This window comes from Stomoxys calcitrans, chromosome 2, assembly GCF_963082655.1.
Source record: "Stomoxys calcitrans chromosome 2, idStoCalc2.1, whole genome shotgun sequence".
Taxonomy (NCBI): Eukaryota; Metazoa; Arthropoda; class Insecta; order Diptera; family Muscidae; genus Stomoxys; species Stomoxys calcitrans.
In genome coordinates this window covers 105,705,422-105,727,408 of record NC_081553.1, presented here as the reverse complement: position 1 = coordinate 105,727,408, position 21,987 = coordinate 105,705,422, and the positions used below count along the sequence as shown (strand labels likewise).

Genomic DNA, 21,987 nt, shown 5'->3' with positions numbered 1-21,987 from the left:
GTCACATCCGGGGATCGGTTTATATGGGGGATAAATCTGTTTATAGACCGATCCAATCATACTTGGCATGGATGTTGAAAGTCATAACACAAGTCTATGTTCCAAATATCAGCCAAATCGAATGAAAATTGAGGATTCTAAGGGTTCAAGGAGTCGAATCCGGGTATCAGTTTATATGAGGGCTATATCCAAATCTGAACCGATATGGCCCACTTGCAATCCTATATCAATAAGATGTATCTGTGCAAAATTTCAAGCGGTTACCTTTCGACCGCTATCGTGATTTCGACAGACAGATGGACGGACGGACGGGCATGGATAGTTAGACTCGGAATGTCGAGACGATCCAGAATATATATACTTTATGAGGTCGCAGATCAATATTTCGAGGTGTTACAAACGGCATGACTATATTAGTATACCCCCATCTTATGGTGATGGGTATAAAAAATATTTAAATAGGTTAGGGCGTTGGTATAGGGAATAAAGCGAAAGATTATCGTCCTATTAGTCTGTTTATACCGAAAACTCTACAGAGGTTGATCGAAACATATCTTAGGGCAAAGATCCCTGAAGATCGCCTATCTCGGCAACAACGTGCATATTGTAAAGGTAATTCTTCTGAAACAGCCCTTTAGGTCGTCTACATAGAGGGTTCTCTCACTGTCAAGGAATAAACAATGATAGCATTTCTTGACATTGAAGGTGCTTTCAATAAGGTAAACCCGACTTCAATTATGAGGGAACTGGTGCTTCTAGGCTTCAATACTTCCGCAAGAAGTTTTTTTAATAACTTACTAAAAGATGCCTTACGGTTGATTTAGAATCTGTAGATCTACAAAGATGGGTTAGCTGGGGAAAACCTCAGCGAGGTAAATTACCTCCTCTGCTTCGGAATGTAGAAGGAGGTATGAAAGTGGTAGCGTATGCTGATGACGTGGCTATTACGGTTAGGGAAAATTTTCCCAGCACTTATACAGATATACTTCAGGAAGCTCTACGTACGACAGCGAAATAGGCTACTGAAAGTGGTTAAGGCGTAAATCCGTCAAAGACGGAAGAATTTTTTTTTTCAGCAGCAGATACAAATTACCCACATACTGTAGTTGTCAGACCTAAAATGCTACATGGTGTTATGGTGGAAGGCGCTTCAAATGTCCACCTATTGTTCAATATTCAGCCGGGTCCAAAGGATGGTTTGTTTATGCATCACAGCCACATTGAGGAAGACACCATCTGTTGCACTGAATTTAATGGTACACCTAAAGCCTCTGAACATTGTGGTTAAACAAATTGCTGCGATCACTGCTGTGAGGCTAAGAAAAATTTCACTTTGGTCATGTGGTGACTACCGAGAGTGTGCTATGCTTTATACAATGCCCGATGTTCCAGGCAGTGTGGATTACACATTGCCCGAGCCGCTTATTGATAACAAGTACTGTTCTCCTATTTCTAATAGAACGTATTGGAACTGCAATATCCCTGGTAATAGAAGTTACATAGACTTCAATGCGTATGGTTTCAAACTAGAGGACCAGGTGGGCCTTGGTGTGTACTCTGAAGAACTAGGACTGGTCACATCGAGAAGGTTACCCGACCACTGTCATGTGTATCAAGCGGACAAATGGTAGAATGGCTGAGATATTTCATAACGGCGATTGGCATAAATATCTTCTCAGACAGCCAAGCAGCCATTAAGTCCCTGAGAAACGTATTTCTGAACAGAAAAACCACCCTCGACTGTCAGAGATCTTTCAACGAGATGGCTGAACAGTTCAAAATTCATCTGCTCTGGGTGGCGGACTAGGATTAGGAACTACATTACACATTCCAGTGAAACTGGAATCTGTGGGTTTGCCTCTAGCGACATGTAAGCTAAGTTTTCAGCACCCGGCCCGAAGGACAACTAATGATAGATGGCCACAAAGAGGGGGCTTGAAGAGGTCTACTGCTTTGCTGTGATTGGCTAGAACAGACGTCTCAGTCATTGTGTCCGTCATGACAGGTCGCTGTCTAGTCGGAAAAGAAGCTGACCGACTGAAGGTTGCCAGCAATGACTTTTGCAGAAGCTGTGAGGACATCGAAGAAAAAGAGACTACCAAACACCTTCTGTGTGTGTGTCCCGCACTGGCAGTCAGAAGGAGTTCCACTATTGGTTCTCTTTTCTTTGAGAACCTGTCTGATTTAGCGGATGCGATCATTCGCAAGTTGTTGGTATTTTTAAAGCAATCTGGATGGTTCAACGGTAGGAACTAGAATGCATGGACGAAAACGTTTAGGTGAGTCTGATGGTAGACTGCCACTAAAACCAAACCTATATGCATGGGATAGTACATCACAAATGTCGCCAGCTTTATGATGGGAAAGCCACTGCTGAACATTCTTTCTGGTGTTCTTGCCAGGATACGAACCCTGGCGTTCAGCATCATAGGCGGACATGCTAACCTCTGCGCTACGGTGGCCTCCAATAGTCAATAATTCAGTCAGTATACCATAATCAAATAAAATGATAATTAGAAGCCTTTCGAACAGCACTTTTCTACCGAAGTGCTGTTTTGAACATTGAGAACATAAAGAATAATGAAGAATAAACATTGAACATATTGCTATTTAGTTTAAATTTTACTGTTGGTTTTTAGATCTTAATTAAGACTAATATTTGAAAAACATTCCGCACATTAGAAATTAGAAACTTTACAGTGTTCTCAAATATTTAAATATCTATTCTGTGCTTAAAAACTATAAAATCTTTTACGCTTCAATCAAAGTGTAAAAATTTTTAAACCAGCCTACAAAAACAGTTCGGGGTTTCTATAGCTTGGGGTTTCAACTCATTATAGATATCTAGATGTTGGAAATGAAACATTGTATTACACTTAACCCAATTTGCTATTCAAAACAGTGTGAACCTCTTTGGAAAGAAGTTTTACAAATGTTGCCAGCATTAGGAGGGGTAAACCACCGCTGAAAATTTTTTCTGATGGTCTCGCCAGGATTCAAACTCATACGTTCAGTGTCATAGGCGGACATGCTATCCTCTGCTCTACGGTGGCCTGGTTTCAGCAAACATAGGGCTGCTATATTAGCAAACATTTCGGTCAGCTAAATCAACAAACCCAATCTGCTCGCTTTTCTTTATACCCTTCACCATAGGATGGGGGTATACCAATTTCGTCATTCTGTTTGTAAGTCCTCGAAATATTCGTCTAAGACCCCATAAAGTATATATATGCTTAATCGTCATGAAATCTTAAATCGATCTAGCCATGACCGTCCGTCCGTCGAAAGCACGCTAACTTTCGAAGAAGTAAAGCTAGCCGCCTGAAATTCTGCAGAAATACTTCTTATTAGTGTATATCGATTAGGATTGTAAATGGGCTTTGTCAAGTATGATTGAAATCGTTCCATAACCTGATAACCTGATGATGATATAGCTGTCATATAAACCAATCTGGGGTCTTGACTTCTTAAGCCTCCGGAAAGCGCAATTCCTATCCGAATTGTCTGAAATTTTGCACGACGTGTTTCGCTATGACTTCCAACAATTGTGCTTGGTATGGTTCAAATCAGTTCATAACCTGATATAGCTGCCATATAAACCGATCTGGGATCTTGACTTCTTGAGCCTCTAGAGAGCGTAATTATTATTCGATTTGGCTGAAATTTCGTACAACAGTTTCTCCCATGACCTTCAACATACGTTCTATTATGGTCTCCAACATTCAATTCAATTATGGTACGAATCTGACCAAAACGTTATATAGCTCTAATAGCATAGCAATTTTTTATCCACCACCGAAGGATGGAGGTATATTCAATTTATCATTTCGTTTGTAACACATCGAAATACACGTTTCCGACCCGAAATATTCGTCTAAGACCCCATAAAGTATATATATTTGTGATAGTCATGAAGTTTTAAGGCGATCTAGCCATGACCATCCGTCTGTCTGTTGAAAACACCCTACAGTCTTTAAAAATTGAGCTGAAAATTTGCACCAGATCTATGGTTTATATCGGACTATATCTTGATATAGCTCCCATATAAACCGATGCGCCGATTTAGGGTCTTAGGCCCATAAAAGCCACATTTATTATCCGATTTTGCTGAAATTTGGGAAAGTGAGTTGCATTTGACCACTCGACATCCATCTTCAATTTGATCGGTTCAGATTTGGATATAGCTGTCATATAGACCGATCTCTCGATTTAAGGTCTTGGGCCCATAAAAGTCGCATTTATTGGGACAGTGAGTTATGTTAGGCCCTACGACATTATTCTTCAATTTGGTCCAGATTTGGATATAGCTGTCATAATGACCGATCTCTCGATTTAAGGTTTTGTGCACATAAAAATCGCATTTATTGTCCGATGTCGACAAAATTTGGGATAGTGAGTTGTGTTAGCGCCTTCGACATCCTTCTTCATTTTGGCACAGATCGGTTCAGATTTGGATATAGCTGCCATATGGACCGATCTCTCAATTTAAAGTCTTGGCCCCATAAAAGGCACATTTATAATCCGATTTCGCTCAAATTTGACACAGTGACTTATGTTAGGCTTTTCAGATCGGTCTGTATTTGGATATGGCTACCAAAAAGACCAATATTTTGTTCTGCAAAATTGAACAATAACTTGTACTTATTAGACCACTCAATACCCATGTCGAATTAGGTCCAAATCTGCTATGGGGGCATAAATTATGCATTTTTCACCGGATTCTGACGAAAGGTGGTTTCTATATTGTATATACCCGAGGTGGTGGGTACCCAAAGTTCGGCCCGGCCAAACTTAATGCCTTTTTACTTGTTTCGTTTATCCTTTGTTTGCCTAAAAAGAGATACCTGCAAAAGAACTCGACAAATGCGATCCATGGTGTAGGGTATATAAGATTCGGCCCGGCCGAACTTAGCACACTTTTACTTGTTTCTTCTAACATTTCATTCATAATGAAGCATCAGTCATTTTCAGCAAACAACAGACTTTTCAGCACTCAGCCTGTTGCTACTATAATAGCAGCAAAATTAACTACTAATATTCAGCAGACAGTGTTTGCTATTTTCAGCAAACTTTTTTCCATGAGTGTATGATAACATATAGGGACATTAGTATATATTATAACGCAGATAAATTTTACATTTTAGAAAAGCTTGTATACTAATGTTTTTCTAAAAAGAAATTTGCGTATCCCTTTTGCGGCACATCAAACCAAGCAGTCCCAGTCGGCATACAAATCGACCGTTTATCTGTTTGAATTGTTTGTTGTCCGTTATAAAACAATCAAACTGTCGCTAACGATATAAATAAATCAGCAACAAATTCACACATTTAATTTTATACTGGCATTTACGATCTACTACTACACTACACATACAAGGTATGTTTCGCGAATCTCATATGAATGAAGCTAAAACATAGCTGTATGCTAATATAAGCCGCCTTAATGACATTTTTAAGTGTGTTATTAATGATGCAAAGATCGAGAAATGTTTGTTTTGTTGCTCACACATTCGCCCAAGTGAAAATGTGCGATGTGATATTAAATTTAGTTGCCGGCCGGCCTACAGTCTAAACACCATGCATGATTGGGGGAAAAAGTGTTCAACATTCTGATATTCGAATGACAGCGCATATTTGCGTTGTTTTGTTTGTTAGCTGCTGTACGATTTTCCAAGTGGAACATTCGGGTTTTCGTGTTATTTTGCTTAAACGTCCACATGTACGTGCGTGCGTGCCTACATTTCAACAAATGACTAATGATGACAAGGCGGCAATGGCACTAAGGCACAAGGAGAAACTAGACATTTTCTTCCTGTCTGCTTTTCAATTGTGAAATATTTGGACGAAATTGCTATGAAGGTTTTGGGGTGATATTTTTCTCGGATACACACGCTCATATTATTAAAAATATGTTTTGGTATAGTCTAGTTACAGTTATATAGTACACAAATAGTTAAATAATAATTTTGACATATTCTATGTAGAACATATTTTTGGCATGAGTTCATCTAAGGGACAATTTTCTACTCCATGCGCAGGGTATGCCAATAACCCTATGCAGCCTTAAATGATGTAGGAATATAGGATTTTATTATGTGCCTTGTAAGAAGTATACCGTCTAGTCGATGTACTTAAGGAGGTCTCTAAGAGGTACATGTGGAAGGTCACCTTGATTAAGGAAGAACCACTTAGCACTTAAAGAGTCTGAGCTAATTTGGACTCGGACATGAACAAATCTAGGATTTGATCAGTTCACCCTTTTATCAAAATGTTGCAGTGCTACACAATGACATCCGTTTGAGTTCTCGAAAAGTTGTGCCTTACCTTTTTATTTGGTCGATTTTAGGCTAAATAGTCGAATAAAATTGGATGAATTGACAAACAAATGATGTACACATGTTTTGTAACCCTTAGTTACAAGCGAAACCATTAGTGTAACCAACCAACCATTAGTGTAAACTCTTTGAAAAGTATTAAAATTTGGTAAATATTATCCAAAGCTATGTAATTTTTAAAATTGTGGGGAAGGGATAACATTTTCTAGGTATGCTAAGCCTCCCACTTCGAAGGTATATCTAAGCCTATGAGCAGGACACACATATTACACGTTCGAACCAATACCATTTAGGAGTTGAGGAGTCTGCATCTGATGGATCGCAGTTAACCAGAACTACTCCAATGCGCGATGAGAGGTTGGCTTCATCAATTATTATGGGTGGCGAGTCAAATTAACAAATAACTGAATAACGTAGGACGTTCAACGGATGTTAAAAAATCTTCTAATATATGAACTGTGTATTTTTATACCCACCACCAAAGGTTGGGGGGTTACTAATCCAGTCATTCCGTTTGTAACATCTCGAAATATTGACCTGCGATCACATAAAGTATACATTTTTTGGATCGTCTGGACTTTTTGAGTCTAGCTAGCCATTCCCGTCCGTCTGTCGAAATTACGATAACGGTCGCACACGTAAAGCTAGCCGCTTGAAATTTTGCACAGATACTTAATATTGATGTAGGTCATTGGGGTTACAAATGGGCCATATCGATTCAAATTTGGATATAGCCTCCATGTAAACCGATCACCCGACTTGACTTCTTGAGCCTCTAGAAGCCTCAATTCTTTTCTGATTTCGCTGAAATTTGGTTCAAAGACTTGTGCTTTGAGTTTCAATATCCATGCCAAGTATGATTGGAATCGGTCTATGAACAGATATAGCCCCCATATAAACCGATCCCCGGATTTGAGTTCTTATGCTCTTAGAAGCCTAAATTTTCATCCCATTTGGCGGAAGTTTGTAACAAAGACTTGTGTTATGACTTTCAACATCCATGTCAAGTGCGATCCGAATTGGTCTATAAACAGACATATCCCCCATATAAACTAATCCCAGGATTTGACTTCTTGAGCCCTTAGAAGTCTGAATGTTCACTACGGACACTGTATTATCCTTGATACAATGTCCGGTGTTCCCGGCAGTGTGGATTACACCCGCGTTTTGATAAAAAATACTGTACCACTATTCCTGGTAGAACCGATTGGAACTACAATATCACTGGTAATAGGAGTTACAACGACTTCCATACAGATGGTTCCAAACTAGACGACCAGGTGGGCTTTGGGGTGTACTCTCAAGATCTAGAACTGGTCATATCGAAAAGGTTACCCGACCACTGCAGTGTGTATCAAGCGGAGATCATTCCAATTAAGGAAATGGTAGAATGGCTAAGATTAATGCCATAATGACGATTGGCATAAATATCTTCTCAGACAGTCTGGCAGCCATTAAATCCCTGGAGAACGCATTTCTGAACACAAAAGCTGCCCTGGTCTATCGCAGATATCTTGAGGAGATGGCTGAATAGTTCAAAATTCACCTCTTCTGGTTGCCGGGCCACAGAGATATCCCAGGGAATTGCAAAGCGGACTAGCTTGCGAGACTAGGAACTACCTTACACCTTCCAGGGAAACTGAATTATGTGGGTATGCTTCTAGCGATATGTAAGCTATGTTTTCAGGACCAGGTCCGAAGGACAACGAATGATAGATGGTTACAAAGAGGGAGCATTCCAAAACTATGTGGCCTAATCTAGACTGGAAGAGGTCTACCTAATGGCAAGAACAGACGTCTCAATCATTATGTCCGTCATGACAGGTCACTGTCCAATCGGAAAACATGCTGACAGACTGAAGGTTGCCAGTAACGACTTTTGCAGAAGCTGTGAGGATATCGAAGAAGTAGAGACTATAGAACACCTTCTGTGTGTGTGTGTCCCGTACTGTCAGTCAGAAGGAGTTCCACTTTAGGTTCTCATTTTTTGAGAACCTGTCTGATCTGGCGGATGAGAACATTCGCAAGTTATTGGACTTTTTAAAGCGATCTGGATGGTTCAACGGTAGGAGCTAGAAAGTATCTTTAAGAGGTCTACCATTTTGCTGTCACTGGCAAGAACGGACGTCTCAGTCATTGTGTCCTTCTTGACAGGTCACTGTCTAATCGGAAAACTTACTGACAGACTGAAGGTTGCCAGTAACGACTTTTGTGAGGACATCGAAGAAGTAGAAACTATAGAACACCTTCTGTGCGTGTGTCCCGCACTGGCAATCACAAGGAGTTCTACCTTGGGTTCTCATTTCTTTTAGAACCTGTCTTATTTACCGGATGTGAACATTCGCATTGGTTACCGGTAGGAAATAGAAGGCATTTTCCTTCTTATCTTCCTGTGGTATCACAATGGACGAAATCGTCTAAGTGAGTCTGATGGCAGACTGCTACTTAAACCTAACCTAACCTAGTTAGGAATTGCTTACAGTATATGCTTAAGGGGTAAAACCGGATGATCCCCTTTTACATGAGGCTTCAGGCCATGCTTGATATGTATGTTTGTTGTTATAAGATAAATCATTATGCAAATCAAATAAAAAGTGCTCTATCTAGAGGCTTAGGAAGTAAAATTGGGAGGTTGGATTATACATATGTGAGTTTTTTCAGTTTACAGGCTGGTTCGGACGTTATGCAAAATTTCAGCCAAATCAGATAAGAATTGCGACCCCAAGAGGCTCAAGAAAAACCATAGGGAGATCAATTTATTTGGGAGCTGAATACGGTTATGGACCGATTGGGACTTAACTGGAGAAGATTTTTGGAGGTAATAAAAGAAATCGCGCTCTAGAGGCTCAAGAAGTCAATTCGTGATATCGGATGTGTGACAGCTCGCATCGTCATGGAGGTCTTTTCTTGTTCGTTTTTCGAATTTCCCCCAAGACTTAGGCAATGTATGATGTACCACTCAGAATTGATCTCCTATGTTGCTTAAGCGGAACAGTTGCCACATCACAAGTTTTGCCGAAGTAACAGGCGATCATTTCGAACAGGAGCCGAACAATTTTCATTGGATTTAACTCGCCTTCCAAGACCCACATTTTTAATCATTGTTTGGTTTTGAGCTCATATATATAGTTCCACGATTCGCGACCAGTGACGATCTTATGAATGTATGTATTTTGAAGCACAGCAGTCAATATTTCTTCTCACAAATCGACAATGTCAACGATATGTCACATGACGTTCTTACATTAGAAGTTCATGCACGGCATCAGTGTTGTATGGTACAACGGTCGTTTTTGGACCACCTTTGCGGAATTCGATTTTGAGCAAGCATAGCCCACGACTGAATTTATTCAACCAGTTTTTCACACTGCTTTAGGATGGTGCTTCGTCGCCATACAAAGGTTGAAGTTCATCAATGCACTCTTGTAGTGATAATCCACGTCGAAAGTTGTGAAAAATGTTCAAACGAAAATGTTCACAAGTTAATTCCATTTTGTTGTCAAATTAATTTTTTCAACTCAAGTAAACAACACAAATAATGGTCGAACGTAAAAAAGTTCTGAGTACAATTATGCTAGAAAATGTCAGACTTTCCAATGAAAATATCACTTGAATACACATTTTTTACAACATTTTATTAATTTTCTTTTCAGCTTTCGGATTTATATCCAATTGCGAGACTCTCACAGAAAATGGACAGTGTTTTGAATGTTAACCCCACACCGGTCTCCACACAGCAAGCCACAACAGATGATGTACCGTATACGGTGGAATTAGTAACTCATGCTGATGCAGAAGCAGTCTTGGAGATGCTCAAGACATTCTTCTTCAAGGTAAGATTGTAATGCATTGGAGAATCTTCTTTCGGTTTATACAAAGATACCGAATTGGTACTGGAAGGCAGGAAGAATTGTTAGCAGCTTACTATTCAAATCTTTATTAGTTTCTTTGGAACAGAACATAGATCAAATGTCCTTCTTCCCTATAGAATGATTATCAGTATTTTAGTGCAGAAAACTTTCTTTTTTTAAGGTTCAACTTCTGTTTTAGACAAATATGTGTGTCCTTTCTGTTTATGATTGTTAATAGTAAACTTGTGCGTTTTAAGTTTATAGTTAACCTCGCCTTGACAGCGTTCATCCAAGATACAACCTGCAATGTCTTGGCCATAACATACTTGCATTAAAATAAACAACTGAATATTACCATATTGTTCCCGTATAGCATACCCCATCACTCATTATCCCTCAATCATGGTGCAATCCACCTTGAACTCTCTAATACATACTCGTAGCGATTGGTTTGGCAAAACTTTTCTGTCATCACTCCATCATTGAAAGCCATCATCGATGAGGTGGAAAAAATGTGCAACATTTCGCACATTCCTCCAAAATTGGAAAAAAGTAAAACATTTGGTATGCATATGGAAAATGGCATTAAATTTTAAATTCATTTTTAACAACAATTAATATGCAATAAACAAAACACGTAAAATCTGTCCATTAACATTTCATCTTCAGAATGAAATGCCAAAGTACGCTCGCCCATTGGCGTTCGTTTGAAGTAAACACACCAAAAAAAAAAGGCAAGTGAAAATTTTGGCAAGAATAATTTTCTCCATACGAACGGTTTTTATAGCACTTTGTATTGTTTACACAAACCATGCGCACGTTCGTATATCCGCCACAAGGACACTGAGAGAAAGAGTTTTCGATGCGAATCCGCTAGAATTCGATATGTGAAATAGGCCTTAGTTTTAATATTTTTACCTAATACGTTTCAAGAATAACATAACTATGGGCCTTATTTTTTGCCGGATTTGGCTGACCCTTGCTCCCTGAAGTACACTTAAGACCTTCATGAGAAAATTTGCCCATGAACATTCCATTAAGGAGCAGGCGCAAACTTCTCACATATAAATGAGTGCTGTTCGATTCAAGTTTAAGCTCAATGATAAGGGGTCATCTTTTATACCCACCACCATAGGATGGGGTATACTAACCTTGAGCCCCTGGAAGCCGCAATTCTTCTCTGATTGGGCTGATATGTTCTGTTACGATTTCCAAAAACTGTGCCAAATATGGCCAAAATCAGTCTTATAACCTGATATACCTCCCATTTAAACCGGACTCTCGATCATCCTCCTTCGGTTCCTAGAAGCATTCATTTTTGCTAGTCCGAACGGCGAGCCGCATAGCGACACCACTTGGTAGCGAAGTTTTAACATGGCAGGATATTCCACAAATGTTGTTGGCATTTTAGGAAGGGATAACATCAGAATTTTTTTTTCTGATGTTCTCGCCAGTATTCGAACCCAGGACGTCAATTGTGAACATGTTTACGGACAGTATACTGGCCATCATGACAATAACAACCAGGACGGCAATGCTACGAACAGCCTTAAAGTGTAAGAAGGAGATAAACGCCTCCTCTTAGGATAGCACGGTCCGCATCATTGGGTTGCCGGGCCAATGAGGGAAGGGGGAATGAAGGAGGAGAATATTTGGTAGTGAAGGGCCGGATGACTGCCGTCAATGAACTTGGTTAGTCCGAAGCCTTTCGGGTCGACGCAGTTCGAGTTAAGGGCTTATCCTATGGAAAGATCCAGAAAGTAAGAATTCAAGGCTATTACAGAAAGGAAACAAGAAGGAGATCAGTATAGCTATCGTTATCACAACGTGACACATAGTACTACGAGATCACCTTTGCAAAATAGGTGCGAAATGTGAGACATTTGTGTAGAGCATGTGTGGAAGATGATAAGACGTTGAAGCATTTCCTATGTCATTGCCCGGTTTTCGAAGCAGACACCGCCACTTAGGTGGGGACACAAAACCAGATATGAACCGACATAGAGGCTTGGTTTGAAAAACAATTAAGGATTTTGATTTAGAAGCACAAAACTCCTGACTTTGAATTTTTTGAGGTTACTTTTTTGTTTTTGAGCGCATAATAAACCGAATACTGGATTAGGTGTATGTCCATAGTGTCATGGAAGCCAATTAATATCCGCACCCTCATTTCAACCTAATCTAAAGCGAAAGAATTTTGAACCTATTAGCAACTCAGCAATCAGTAGCAACGGCCCAGATGAAAAAGGGGTATCGGGATGAGGAAAGAAGAGAAAGGTCTATTCCGCAGAAAGAAAACAAATTAATAGATGTGAGTGTGAGCGAATTGAGATGTAGAGCAAGCAGAATGAAATCCGGAACTTTTACCAAAGAATCAAACATCAAATCAATGGCTTTGCTGCAGGCACATCCCCCTGCAGAGACAAAGAAGGAAATCTGGTAGCTGATACAGATAATGTGCTTAGAATATGGAAAGAACATTTTTTCCAGATGCCAGGGTCCAACGATGGTGGCGAAGAGTATACCGCAGAACCAAACCCTGATGAGGGAATAGAATGTTTACCTCCTAGTCAGAATGAGGTACATGAGCAGTGACCCGACTGAAGAACAACAAGGCAACAGAAGCCGATGGGTTGCTCGTTGAACTATTTAAGAGCGGAGGCGACACACTGATAAGGCGTATGCAATCTGGCTAGAAGAACGAATGCTGGATGATTGAAACCTCAGCATTCTATGTCCCGTATACAAGAACGGAGACAAGACGGAATGTGTCAACTACAGAGCAATAAGTATTATCTCCATCGCATACTAGATACTCTTTCACGCAGTACGAAAGATTAAAACCTAATGTCAATGAGATAATTGGGCCCTATCAATGAGGTTTTCGACCTGGTAAATTCACCAGAGACCAGATATTTACACTACGCCAAATCCTGCAAAAGACCCGAGGAGGCTCAGCTCAGGAGACAGCTCATCTCTTCGTTGACTATCAAGCCTTTTTCGATAGCCCTATACGTTCAAAGGTATTTTAAGCCATGTCTGAGTTTGGTATGATGACACTTGCTGATACACATTCCTTAGTAAGAATAAGAAAATATCTCTCTGAACCATTCAACACCAATTGAGGTTCAGACAGGGAGACAGCTTATCGTGCGATCTCTTTAATATGCTGTTGGAGAAGATTATATACAATGCAGATGGGAATAGATATGGCACACTACTCACAAGAGAACACATGCTACTCGCCTATGCCGACGATATCGATATCATGAGTAGGTCACTGGAAGTAGTAACTGGTGCCTTTGAAAGAATCGAAAGAGAGTCAGTGAAAATGGGTCTGGCAGTAAATTGAGTTAAGACGTTTTGTTAGTTCGCCTAATGGAACAAATATTCTGTCATAGCCAAAGCAAGTAACAGTGCAGCACCACACCTATAATGCTCTATGATGTTATGGTCTGGTGGACGGTGCTTCAAAAGTCCACCGAGAGTCAGTGAAAATGGGTCTGGCAGTAAATGGAGATAAGACGTTTTGTTAGTTCGCCTAATGGAACAAATATTCTGTCATAGCCAAAGCAAGTAATAGTGCAGCACCACACCTATAATGCTCTATGATGTTATGGTCTGGTGGACGGTGCTTCAAAAGTCTACCTACTGTTTAATTCTCAGTAGCATCCCAATGATGCTTTGTTTATGCACCACAACCGCACTGAGGACGACGCCATATGATGCGATGTAATGATACATCTTATGCCTCTGGATATTGTGCTGCGACCACTGTTGTGAGGCTGAGGGCCTGGTTATAGATGGTATGTAAACTTCTCTACGGATGGTTCCAGACTAGACGTTCAATTAGGTTTTTGGATATAGTCTGAAGAACTAGAACTGGACCTATCGATGATGGTAACTCAAACTATAGTGTATATCAAGCGGGGATCTTTACAATTTTAGAAGAGGTGTACTAGCTTATAGCAAATGGCATGACAACGATTGACATAAATATTTTTTCAGACAGCCGGACAGCATTTTCATTTCTGGGGAACGTATTTCTGAATTCAAAACCCGCTTTTGACTGTCGCAGATCTCTCGACGAGATAACTGAACAGTCCAAAATTCACCTGTTCTGAGTGGCGGGCCTCAGAGATATTCCACTGAACTACGTTACACATTCCAGTGGAACTGGAATATCTGGGTATGTTTCTAGCGACATGTAAGCAAAGTTGAAGAAGAGACCTGAAGGTTAATAAATGACAGATGGTCACAAAATGTGGGTTGTGATAACTCCAATATCTTTGGGCCAGTCTAGATATGAGGAGGTCAACCGCTTTGAAGTTGCTGGCTAGAAAAGACGTCTCAGTTATTGTGTCCGTCATTAGAGGCCACTGTCTGATCGGCAAACATGTTGATAGAAAAAAAGTTTGCAAGTAAAGACTTCTGAGACATACACCAAGCCAGTAATCAAACGACTTAGTTGTATTTCTATAGTGGCATGGGGCAGATTAATATCTGCACCATCTCTTCAATCTAACCTAAGCTTGCATAGAGACTTCTGCAGAAGCTGTGAGGACGTTGAGGAAGAGGAGATTATAGAACATCTCCTAGGAGTGTGTACCGCACTGGCAAGCAGAAGAAGTTGTAATTAAGGTTCTCGTTTTTTGGCATAGAGACGAACCCTTTAGAAATTGATTGGTTGAAGTTTAGGTATAGCTTCATATAGTGATAACGCCAAATGCACAGCAATGGGGTATTATATGGCTTGCACCGCCAAACTTTTACTTTCCCTTAATTGTTTTTTTTTTTTTTACGATTTTTGATTAAACCTACTTTTCATGAAAATTTAGTCGAAAAGTGATCGTGCAAATTTCATCGAGTCTTAAAATTTTGTTTCAATTTATCATTTATAAAAAATCTTCAACAATATTTTAAAAAATATCATGATTGTCTTGTTTGCAAAATGTTGCATCAAAATTTTAAGTTTTAAGACAAAAGTTTGTCGAATTTCTATGTTTAAAAGCAATTGCGTCGAAACACTCCCCTTTATGTTCCATAAACAATACCATGATGAGAGGTAGAGGGTAAAATATATAAACAAATTACCATATCCCATATCTTCTCTAGAGTATGCTCGTCTGCCGTTTTGTTTTGTTTATGCCAAATATGAATAATTAGCCTTTCTTCTTTGTAGTTGTTGTTGTTTTTCTCTTTTTGGTTTCCTGTCCATAACCATTTGTGTGTTCAAAAGTGTGCCGTATTCAAAATGTAAATATTTTTGCTAAATTAATTTGTTTATATAAAATACGAGTGCGCAGGCACAACGCCACATACGGACACACCGCACACATCAACGTTTCACACCATAATTAATGGTCAATTTTGCTTGAAATTGTTGGCTTCAACAAATTCCGCACATTGATCCATGCAAATGATTTTGCGCGTGGTAGAATGTGACGTTGACGGTGGTGGGGGCAGTGGCTACTGTTAAGGTAGAATAACCAGGTGCTTCATCTGGTGCGTGCCAATGGTGATTTTGGCACGCGAACATTGGGTTGGATATTGAATATTGAATACCTAAAAAAGGTAAAGTTTCCATTTGAATCGAACTCATCTGGGTAATGGTTTGAAATTTCGTGCTAGGTACTAGATCAGTATAGCAAGACCCCCATGAAGGTTTATCATTATCAAGTCTTCAGATATTATTGTAGCAAATTCGTTTGAAAAATATGGATAAAATCTTGAAAATATCTTTATATACCCGAAATTCTGACGACCCTTTGCTTTAAAAATTTTCCGACCTCTTAATAAACTAAAAAGCAGAGGTATCGTTTAATTATTGACCAAAGCGTGAATCAATATTGAGAATCTTCCTCAAAGAGAACTCGAAGAGCCAAATAACTAAGAGCAAGAAGAGCCAAATAATAGTAAAATTGCGAATTTTGCCCATGAACATTCCACTAAGGAACAGGGGCACGTATCAATGAGTGCAGTCTGATTCAAGTTTAAGCTCAATGATAAGGGTCCTCCTTTTAATAGCCGAGACCGAACGGCGTGCCGCAGTGCGACACCTCTTTGGAGAGAAATTTTACATGGCATATTACCTCACAAATGTTGCCAGAATTAGGAGGTGAAAGCCACCGCTGAAAATTTTTTCTGATGGTCTCGCCAGGATTCGAACCCAGGCATTTAGCGTCATAGGCGGACATGCTAACCTCTGCGCTACGTTGGCCTCCAAATAATAGTCAATACCTTTATATGGAAGCCTTTATATACCCACTGAGTACCCGAAATTTATGAAACCAATTTGATTGTAAGGTTAGGTTTAAGTGGCAGTCTCAAACTCACTTAGACGTTTTCGTCCATAGTAATACCACAGGAACAGAAGAAGGAAGATGCCTTCTAGTTCCTACCGTTGAAACATCCAGGTTGCTTTAAAAACCCCAATAACTTGCGAATGTTTACATCCGTTAAATCAGACAGGTTCCCAAAGAAATGAGAACCTAAATTGGAACTCTTTCTGATTGCTAGTGCCGGACACACACACAGAAGGTGTTCTGTAGTCTTTTCTTCTTCTTCGATGTCCTCACAGCTTCTGCAAAACTCTTTGCTGGTAACCTTCAGTCTGTCAGCATGTTTTCCCATTAGACAGTGACCTGTCATGACGGACACAATGACTGATACGTCTGTTCTAACCAATGACAGCAAAGCAGTAGACCTTTTCAAGTCTAGATTAGGCCACATAGTTTTGGAATGTTCACAGCCCCTTCTTTGTGACCATCTATCATTCGTTGTCCTTTGGGCCTGGTCCGGAAAACTTAGCTTACATGTCGCGAGAGGCATTTGATTGCTAAAACTCTTAATAAAACTTTAATCCAGAAGTACCGTTTTATGAAATCTATTTCAAAGTGTGGATCAATATTGGGAATTTAGCAAAGAGATTTGTACTCAGAACCAGAAGAACCAAATACTAGTCAAGCATGTTGGCTGACCATTTAGAAGAACTAAAACATTGATCGTTATTAAACATTAATTGTAAAAGCCCTTCAAAATACTTTAAATCAGAAAATATGGGTGATATACCCAAATGTGGATCGAGATTGCAAATTTTTTGGAAGCAGCGTTCCTACTTACTGAAAACACAAAATAAGAAATTTCGGAAAAATCATTTGAATAATGTGGCGTTACTCTTTCATGGAACCGGAGTGATTAAGTCTACTTACTTCACATATTCTTACTGAAATTAGACTTTTACTCTTCCCAAAATAGGCTGTTTGTTCAGCATAATCAATCAACCACATTTGAGTTACGTTTTCATCTTTTGTTTCAATTCACCCCAATGTTTAGCTAATGAATATGAAAGAAAGGTTTGGATTCCAGCCAGATTTAAATTTGTGACAGGCTAAATTATTACAATTTAACTTATCTCGCATTTGCAGTCAAAATTGGTTTAATTGATTCAAAATATGCTAAAGGCAAAAAATTTCTCTTTTGGAAATGTTTGCCATATTTTAGAGTATCGTTTATAACTACATGCATAATTCAATGTCAACAGGTATTGTGTCTTTTTTGCTATTCGAAAATTATCCAACTAAATTATAGGTTAGTAACACCTTTTTGATTAGAGCAATTCGCCAAGGTCTCAGGGTTTGTCAGAAGATAAAGATTGATGTAGCGTTTAATTATTTTGTTTTAAAAATAAAAAAAGAACAGAATGTTTCTTCCACTTGTATATTCTTCTGCATAGGATTGGGGTATACTTATTGCATCATTCTGTTTGTAATACCTCCAAATATTGGTATAGACCTCAAAAGCATACATATTCTTGACATAAAATATACTTATTCGTCCGCCCGTCTCTCAAAATCATGATAAAATTGGAACGAATAAAGCTTGCTGGTAAAATGAAAAAGATTCTCTTAAAAACTCAGCAGAGACAACGGGGGACATTTTGTGTCTCTCGACGGGATTCATGAAGACACCAGAATCTTGCAATAGTGAGGTTGAATGAAGTGTTATCATTACAGAATTTATTATAGAGTAAGCCTTGATAAGCTTCCAACCATTTAAGTAAACCGGATCTGATGGAATATTTCCGGCTTTACTACAGAAGAAAGTCGACAAACGGGCCTCATTTGGCCAGTATTTCCACAGCGTGCCTAAGACTTCCATATACTGAATTGGGCTAAGATCTTTAACATACTCATTGAGTATGGTCTGAATCGGCCCATAAAATTATGTAATGCGTCCTATAAACCTATTTCTCTATTTGTCTTTTTTAGCGCCATCATGTAGCCTCTAAAGGGCGCATTTTTTATTCGATTGAGTTTGCACGATGACTTTTGCAAGTATGGTCCGAATCAGTACATAACCTTATGTAGCGCTCCTATGAACTGATCTCTCTATTTGCCTTTTTAAGCACCTTTTTGGAGGCACTTCTTATCCATGTTTATTATACCTTACACCATAGAGGGAGGGTATACTAAATTTTTAAATTCGTTTGTAACACCTCGAAATATTGGTAAAAAACCCCACAAAATATACATATATATTCTTTTTGAGTCTCTAGGGGGCGTATTCAAGTTTAAGATTAATGAGAAGAGCCCTTCTTTTTATACCCAACACCATAGGATTCCGTTTGTAACACCTCTACATTCTGAGTCGATCTAGCTATGTCCGTCCGTCTGTCGATACCAGTCGAACGCATAAAGCTAGACGCTTGAAATTTTACGCAGTTGCTTAATGTCGACGAGAGTCGTTGTGGATTGCAAATTGGCCATATCGGTTCAGATTTGACGTAGCTCCCGCATAAACCGATCTACCGATTTTACTTCTAAAGCCCCTGGAAGCGGCAATTTTCGTTCGATTTGGCCAAAGTTTTGCACGTAGTGTTCTATTATGATCTACTACTGTGCCAAGTACGGTCCAAATGGATCTACATATAACCTGATATAGCTCCCATACAAACCGATCTCTTCTTTAGCCTTTTGGAAGCAGCAATTTTTGCCCGATTTAGCTTAAGTTTTGCACATTGTGTTCGGTTATGATTTCCAACAACCGTGCCAAGTACGGTCTAGATCGGTCTATAACCTGATATAGCTCTTATATAAACCGATCTCCCGATTAGACATCTTAAGCCCCTGGATGCCTCATTTTTTGTCGGATTTGGCTAAAATGTTGCAGATAGTGTTCTGTAAATACTTTCAACAACTGTGCCAAGTACGGTTGAAGTCGGTCTACAACCTGATATAGCTCCCATATAAACCGATCTCCCGATTTGACTTGTTGAGCCCTTGGAAGTCACAACTTCTGTTCGATTTGACTAAAATTTTGCAGATAATATTTTGTTATGACTTCCAATAACTGTGTCTAATACGGTCCAAATCGGTCCATAATCTGATATAGCTCCCATGTAAACCGATCTCTCGATTTGCTTCCCATACAAGCTGAAATTTTTGTCCGATTTGGCTGAAATTTTGCATGTGGTGTTTTGTTACGACTTTCAATAACTGTGCCAAGTAAGTTTGTATAAATTTTTAGCAGAATCCATGGTGGTGGGTTCCCAAAATTTGAATCCCATATTGTCCCGATCGTCCTACATGCCCATTTGGGGTGATTTTAGTGCCGTCTGCGTAGCCTATGAGGAAGGTCTTTCTACGAGGAGTATCTTTAATTTGAGTCCCATCTTTTCCCGTTCGTTGTACATGCCCATTTGGTGCTTAATTTTGGGGAGGGGCGACCCGCCTTGGAATAGATCTCAAACTTTTATAAAAGTTTCTCAAGTACCTTTCGTTTGAATCCCATATTGTCCCGATCGTACTATTGGGTTGCCCAAAAAGTAATTGCGGATTTTTTAAAAGAAAGGAAATGCATTTTTAATAAAACTTAGAATGAACTTTAATCAAATATACTTTTTTTACACTTTTTTTCTAAAGCAAGCTAAAAGTAACAGCTGATAACTGACAGAAGAAAGAATGCAATTACAGAGTCACAAGCTGTGAAAAAATTTGTCAACGCCGACTATATGAAAAATCCGCAATTACTTTTTGGGCAACCCAATACATGCCCATTTTGGGGTGATTTTAGCACCATCTGCGTAGCCTACGAGAAAGGTTTATCAGGCAATTCCATCCTTAGGATATCATCGTAGCTAATATTCCATAGATCAGGGTTCAGGATGGACCCCTGATCTACTTCTGATGTTATTTATAATATCTTTGTTCCGGAACTCGTGTCGTTGACAAAAGTTTTTCTCTGCGCCACTATTCTACTACTTACTAAATTTCCATTGGACATTTGATTAGGGTGTATTACTCTAATACTTTCACATCAATGGGTGCAGTCCGATTAAAGTTTCAGTTCAATGATAAGGGGTCTCCTTTTTTATGTCGAGTCCGAACGGCGAGCCGCATAGCGATACCTTTAGGTAAAGAAGTTTTAACATGGCAGGATACCTCACAAAAGTAGACAGCATTAGTGAAGGGATAACCACCCCTGAAAAATTGTCTGATGTTCACGGCGGGATTTGAGGCCAGGCATTCGGCTTCACGATGACCTCTATAGCTTTCCACAAAAACAGACATTATTTAATGAAACTGCTTATAAAATATTTTAATCAATTATTCTTCGAATGGCATATAACATTGGCATAGAACATTGACATTAACAAAATTTAATAAACTATTTTTATTGCTTATTATAGTGTTTAAAAAAAAACATATTTCATCGAGTGTGTTGCCCATAAATAATACAGATCTGGTAAAACATATTTCTCACTTGTTATTTCATTAAAATAGAAGCAAAAAGTAGCAACAAGCGCTAATTACCCTGAAAATTACCTGCCATATTTCTCTTTGTGGGAAATATTCAACTTATTTTTATTGTAGCACATCAAAAGGCATCATCATAAATACATTAGAAAAATCTGCCGAATGTCGCAGTTAAAAAATGCATTTCCTATGGAAGTGTTAGATTCTATTCCGGACAATTTACATACAATAGGCATTTTTTCTTGAAAAAAAAAAATCGAGAAATAATTAGTGACAAGACGATATTTGTATAATACGTGCTTTCTGGTTCATTCATTCCATCACATTGCATTAATTTTCTATTTCTGTTGTACAACATTTACAATTATTTGATTATCTCGACAGATATTATGCCATAAATTAGCGTAGATATTATCGAAGACAATTAAAGTATCGTAATAATACAATAATAGTAAATGCTAGATGACGTTAAAAAAAAGAGTTAAGCAATCGTAGTAATACACCCATAGAAAAATGCTTGTTGTAATTTTCATAGTACACTGTTGTAAATATATTTAGTACTTTATATAAACTATTTATAATCACTTTCGAATTTTTGAATTAATTCAAGTTTTTGAAAGCATTCTACACAGATGATTGAGATAAGGATAAGACAATGTAGTGAATGGTTCATTACATATTTTTGGTAACTTGAAGTTTTACTGATTTTAATCTAATAAAGTACAACATTGTTTGGTCTATTACAACAAAGTAATCCGTTCTTCATTAAATTCCTACAATCTAATGAAAGGTAATGCCACAGCGGGAATTAAATCTCTGCATTAAAATGAGCTCAACCTTTAAAGCTTTTAATTGAACCTAATCGCATTTAATCTAATCCAAGGCGGGGTTTGATTTTTATTTATTTAATTAGAGTATTACACCTATCCTGTAGTAGTAGAAAAATGTCACAAAAATAAACTGATAAGGGTATACATTTGTTATGTACAATAAGGTATACACTTCATTCTTAATTTCAGATATCTTTTTCTAGCACTTACTTCA

At 38.7% G+C, this 21,987-nt stretch overlaps 1 protein-coding gene across 2 annotated transcripts in view; it reads left to right on the top strand.

Moving 5' to 3' along the window:
• The window catches only part of LOC106084825 (arylalkylamine N-acetyltransferase 1), a 133,909-nt gene that overhangs the window by 98,901 nt on the left and 13,021 nt on the right, over nt 1-21,987 (top strand). For both annotated transcript variants that reach the window (XM_013248756.2, XM_013248755.2), the window contains exon 2: nt 9,989-10,168. In XM_013248756.2, the coding sequence (XP_013104210.1) occupies nt 10,028-10,168 (141 nt within the window). In that variant the 5' untranslated portion in view covers nt 9,989-10,027. The remainder of the gene's footprint in view (nt 1-9,988; nt 10,169-21,987) is intronic.